The 5138-nt window shown below is 52.4% G+C and overlaps 1 protein-coding gene across 2 annotated transcripts; it reads right to left on the bottom strand.

Moving 5' to 3' along the window:
* Positions 1-1337: 1337 nt before the first annotated feature.
* LOC113217517 (uncharacterized) lies at positions 1338-5121 on the bottom strand. 2 transcript variants are annotated; one of them, XM_052266775.1, is made up of 7 exons: positions 4878-5117; positions 4329-4535; positions 3671-3841; positions 3202-3420; positions 2685-2834; positions 2302-2484; positions 1338-2087 (listed from the first exon to the last, which is right to left on the bottom strand). In XM_052266775.1, exons 1-7 carry the CDS (start codon positions 5028-5030, stop codon positions 1539-1541), a joined length of 1632 nt encoding a protein of 543 aa, XP_052122735.1. In that variant the 5' UTR covers positions 5031-5117; the 3' UTR covers positions 1338-1538. The 2 variants fall into 2 exon arrangements, with proteins under 2 accessions (XP_052122735.1, XP_052122736.1); XM_052266776.1 differs by lacking the exon at positions 3671-3841 and having other exon boundaries at positions 4878-5121.
* Between the last annotated feature and the right edge of the window lie 17 nt (positions 5122-5138).

Genomic DNA, 5138 nt, shown 5'->3' with positions numbered 1-5138 from the left:
TCCGGTTGATATTCTAGCATTGGCGGAAGTAATGAATTCTTCTATAGACGGTTCAGTTTAAGCTGACTCGGGCACTGTCGGCTGTAACTACAATCAGGACCGGACTGGGAGGGTAAGGGCCCCGGGTGCCACGTCACATGAAGGGCCCCAAAACTGGAACTACCGCCCCCCCCCCCTTTTTCAAAAAACTAAAAAGTCTTCGGAATATTCAGGTTTGCTGCGGCAGCAAACTCCAGCGAGCGAAGCAGGCGAGAATTTTTGACATCTTATAGCTTGAAGACCGGTTTTTAGGGATTATGCGGGTATTATGTTACGTAGTAGACCCTATTGACAACGTTGCGTTGCCACCCACCTGTAGACGTCTTTCGGTCTTCCGCTTTAATTTTGGAAGCATTACGGGAAACCGCCAAAGACAACTGCGAGCAAAGCGAGCAAGGATTTTTTCGATATTTCATGACAAAACGAGCGGTTTTGAGTAAAATTCCTGGACATTTCCCCCAAGGCCCCTGGCCCCGGGCGTGGCCCCGACAAGAACCCGGATTGTCGGGGCCCCCGATGGCGCGGGGCCCCAGATGCTAGCGCATCCTAGCACCCCTGGCCAGTCCGGGCCTGACTACAATCGTGTAGCTACAAACAGGGACGTCCCTGTTCCCTGGTGCCTGGCACCTTGCTGTGGTGGCGAGTGCACTAATAAGACCTAGAATCTAGCTTTAAAGGAGCTCCATGACCTGTAGTAGGTCGGTACAGTTTAATCAACGTACGCGTCAACCGTCTCACAAACCCCGGGGAGTATGTTCTGACCACTGTGGAAGGAAGCGGCTGTTCCCGCGATCACAGAAGTCACCAAAGACTGCGGTAGGATGAGGAAAGAACACCCCCCAATTTTAATTTTTGTCCGGGTAGGGGGCCAGGGGCGTGAACATTCTCGGTTCTGATAAAGCTGCCCGTGGCCGTGCCGGTTGCAGCGACAGCTGTGTGTGGGTGTGGCTACAAACAAAGAGGTCGCACGTTGCGGGAGGTCGGCGCCTGCGAGGCTCGGGGTAGGCCAGCCCGCAGTACACGCATGCGCCGCGGGCTGGATATTGCCTACCCATCAGGCGCTACGAGAGCTCACTAGGCTGCACGGGGCAGTCTCGTGGGCCCCTTTGCTAATACGTGGCGTGCTCTGCCAGCAGGCTTTCGCCCACCTTCGCTCCAGGCGGAACAGGGTAACCAATGGTAGGGTGCTGTATTCATGCAAAGGTCCATGCCCCCCCCCCCCGCCAAAGAAGAAGGGCTTCTGCCGCTTCAAGTCCAGGCCCTGATTAAAATGGCGTCACTGCAATGTATAAGACAGATTATGTACACGAAATGACCTTTTATTGGAAAGGTAAAAAATAAACAAACTTTCCGTGTGCACGAAATATGTGACGTTTCCCCGTCAATCTTTCCCTTCAAAATGAATTTACAAGTATTCTATACATATTGTTCAGTCTTATGGCTGCACTGGTTTTGACTGGTCTCCCTGATCTTGAGCTGCACCGCCAAGCTGCACTTCCCTAGAAGGCTCCCCAAGTCCCACAATCGAGGCATAGTATTTCCGTCTTGGGCATTTCTTCCTGGAGATTGCAGAGAATGGCAGCGCAGTCGTTCTTGTCGTGGGGGTGAGACAGACCCCACTTGAGCACGAGCTTCCTCAGCTCTTGCAGGTCCAGCTTGTAGACGAGGCTGAGCAGCGTGTTGCAGCAAGTCTCCCACCTCTGCAGCGCCACGGGCGCCGTGTTGACCCAGAGCTGGAGCTCTTCCAGCGCGTCCGAGAAGGGCGGGGTGTAGGCGGTCAGCAGCCTCCGCAGCGCCTCGTCCTGCAGGTCGCGGACTCTGAGCCACCGCAGCTGCCTGCGCGCGAGAGAGATGAGCGGCATGTGGCCCCTGCTCGCATCGAAGCCGTGCACGGACAGCCTCCTGAGGTGCGGCATGTTCTGCACTTCGCTCAGGTGTTCGGCGTTGGGGTTCACCAGACTCAGCTCGACGACGGAGGGCGAGGCGATCTGCAGCAGGCCCAGGCTCGTCTCGGGGTGCAGGTCACACCGCACATGCACCAGCCGATCCTAGAGGAGAACAGTACCGTCTGAAATGGCAATACGCCACGGGTTGGCCTACCCGATCAGTGACAGTAACAGTAATCATATATTTCTACCCTCGTACCTGGGTACCCGACTTATACGCGGAGGAATCGGGTACCCAGGTAAGCGTTTTCATTGAGACCCCAACAGCGAACAAAAAAGGGTCCATAAAGTTTAAAAGCGCCACTTGAAAACCTACCTTTTGTTTCGGTGGCTGAGCCGTTGCTGGCTGACCCTTTGCTGGCTGACCCGTTGCCAGCTGACCCGTTGCCATCCGACCCGTTGCCGGCTGAGCCGTTGCTGACTGAGCCGTTGCTGGCTGAGCCGTTGCTGGCTGAGCCGCTGCGTCTTTTGGCTGGTTACGTTTACGTTCCTTTTTGACCTGCGGAATTACGATGTTGTCGACAATCGAAGGAATATAATCCATTATAAAGAGGGGCTCATATATTTCTACCCGCGTACCTAGGTACCCTACTTATACGCGGAGGAATCGGGTACCCAGGTAAGCGTTTTTGTTGAGAACCCAACAGCGAATAATAAAAAAGGGTCCATAAATTTTTAAAGCGCCACTTGAAAAACTACCTTTTGTTTTGGTGGCTGAGCCGTTGCTGTCTGACCCTTAGCAGGCTGAGACGTTGCCGTCAGACCCGTTGCTGTCTGAGCCGTTTCTGGCTGAGCCCTTGCCGGTTGAGCCCTTGCCAGCTGAGCTGCTGCGTCTTTTGGCAGTTTGACCTGCGAAATGACGATATGTTGTCGATAATCGGAGAATAAAAGGGGGCAATATACACTAAATGCTAAGGGACACAAAAGGGAACGTTTTTGTGCAAATCCCGAAAGCATGCAAGCTTAAGACAATTTGTCCAGTTTTAAGGACAAAATTGCATCCTTTCTGCCCGTAAACGAAAAAGTTGCCGTAATTTTTAGGAACAAAATCGTCCCTTGACATTTGGGGTGTACTTCTTCCCGCGCACCCGAGTGCCCGGCTCATACCCGGAGGAATCAGGTACCCGGGTGCGTGTGTGTTTGTTGAGAGTCATAGAGAATATTAAAAGGGGTCCATTCAGCGCCATTAAGTTGTAAGGTGCACTTCAAAAACTACCTTTTGTTTTTTTCCTTTCCTTTTCGGCGTTGCCCCGTCGAAGACCAAGAGCGCCTTGATCAGGGGATCCCCGCTGTTGGGCAGGTCCTTGGATAGCAGCACGCCGTCCTCACCCTGCAGGGTCAAGCTCACTGGCATGTCGCAGAGGCCATAGAGATTGTCCAGCAACTGCATCACAGATATGTTCTTGGGCAGCCATTTCGCGCTGCCATTGAATTCCTGCAGAAAAATTATATTGAATTACTGCAGAGTCAATATCTTTAAGATTAAATGCTACAAGAATGTAACATAGGAATCCAGATTCATTTGAGCACTGATGCCAAAATTTTAGCAGTACAGTGGCAGTGCTGTTAGCTAGCAGCAGTGCAATTTGTCAGAAGCTCAGCAAATTTATTAACTATATCGTGTAATACCCAATCATCGCAGTAGTTTGCACCTGAGCAAACTGATTTTGCAGACAAAAACTTACCCAACCGCAGGTCGGGCATTTCTGTTCCGAATTCCACAGACACCTGAGGCATGCGGGATGCGCACACGGTGTAACTATTTTGGGAAAATGCACAGCTTTGTCGTAGTCCTTCCAGCAGTTAGGGCATTGCATAACATCCGACATACGACCGGCGCTCGGCCCCGACTGCGGCTGCGATTAACGACAGACCACAGAAAACATGTTATCAGACTGGCAGCTCCGCTCCGGCTCCGCGACCCTTGTGTTATATTCAGTTTAAAAAAGTCTACCGGGGTCGGCGAGCGGAGAGAACAGAATCTTTTTTAAGTTTCTAATTTCTAGTTATCTCTGGCGGCGAGCCCCGCGGCGCAGACTAGGGTCTGGCTGGCGGCGTAGCGTGGATCCTGGGCGGAGACCCCAACGATCCACGCTACGCCACGCCGCCAGACCCTAGTCTGCGCCGCGGAACTCGCCGCCAGAGATAACTAGAAACTAGAAACTTGAAAAGATTCTGTTCTCTCTGCTCGCCGCCCCCGGTAGACTTTTTTAAACGCCGCGCCGCCCGCGGTAACATCGGCGAGATCAGATCCATTAGATACAACCGTGTCACGTGTCAGGCGCGAATACAGCCGACGACCGAGCCTAACACCCACTCCATTTTTAAAGGTGAAAGGTGTACCTTTTGCAGCTGACCCCTCGCCGCCACGGAAACCAAGAGCGCTTCAATCTGAGGAGTCCTGATGTTCGGCAGGCTCTTGTACACCAGCACGCTGTCGCCGCGCCGCAGGGTTAAGTTCAAGGACCCGCTTCTGAGGCCCTGGAGATTGTCCAGCAACTGCGCCATCGAGATGTTGTTGGGTGGTGAGACGTAGAGGCCTCTGTATTCCTGCTCAAAGAAAATTTGAGTCAATTACATCAATTATTTATTAGCAGATGATACACTCTCAAATTCCTCACTAACTTTACTTTTACTTTCTCATCAATTTTTTTGGCTGTATTGTACCGGGTGTAACAGTGAATGCGCAGCAGTGTTGCGGGATTGCAGGCATACCCGCCAGGGCAGCAGGGGGCCATGGCGCCTTACGGGCGAATTGGGTAGGCAAACCCGCAACACTGCTGGGCATTCACTGTTACACCCGGTACTACATCCACTGGCACTGTATTTTGTACATAAACCGCTAAAGTCGATTAGCAAACATTTATTTATTTCTCATTGACAAAGACTCACCAGAGCGCACGTTGGGCATTTCCAGATCCGTAGTTTCGTGAGCAGCGGTACACATCTGAGGCAAATGGGGTGCCCGCACGGGATCACTAGTTTGGGGAAATGCTGAGCTTTGTCGTACTCCTTGTTGCACTTAGGGCATTTCAAGAAATGCATAACATGACCGGCCCACGGCGCCGACTGCGACAGACAAGAGAATATGTTATCAAATTGGCAGCTCAAACCTGGCGCTGGGGTGCACCCGAGTCGGTTGGCTTGTTTTTC

This window comes from Frankliniella occidentalis, unplaced genomic scaffold (assembly GCF_000697945.3).
Source record: "Frankliniella occidentalis isolate FOCC.00 unplaced genomic scaffold, Focc_3.1 Scaffold42, whole genome shotgun sequence".
Classification (NCBI taxonomy): Eukaryota; Metazoa; Arthropoda; class Insecta; order Thysanoptera; family Thripidae; genus Frankliniella; species Frankliniella occidentalis.
Note: the sequence above shows the minus strand (reverse complement) of the source record. Positions and strands in the feature narration are given on the sequence as shown.

Coding starts and splice junctions, on each gene's coding strand:
- LOC113217517 (XM_052266775.1), bottom strand. CDS start 5,030: ATGCATTTCTTGAAATGCCCTAAGTGCAACAAGGAGTACGACAAAGCT. Junction 2,835..3,201: donor GGAAAGGAAAAAAACAAAAG/GTAGTTTTTGAA, acceptor GTCATTTCGCAG/GTCAAACTGCCAAAAGACGC. Junction 2,485..2,684: donor CTCAGCCACCAAAACAAAAG/GTAGTTTTTCAA, acceptor GTAATTCCGCAG/GTCAAAAAGGAACGTAAACG.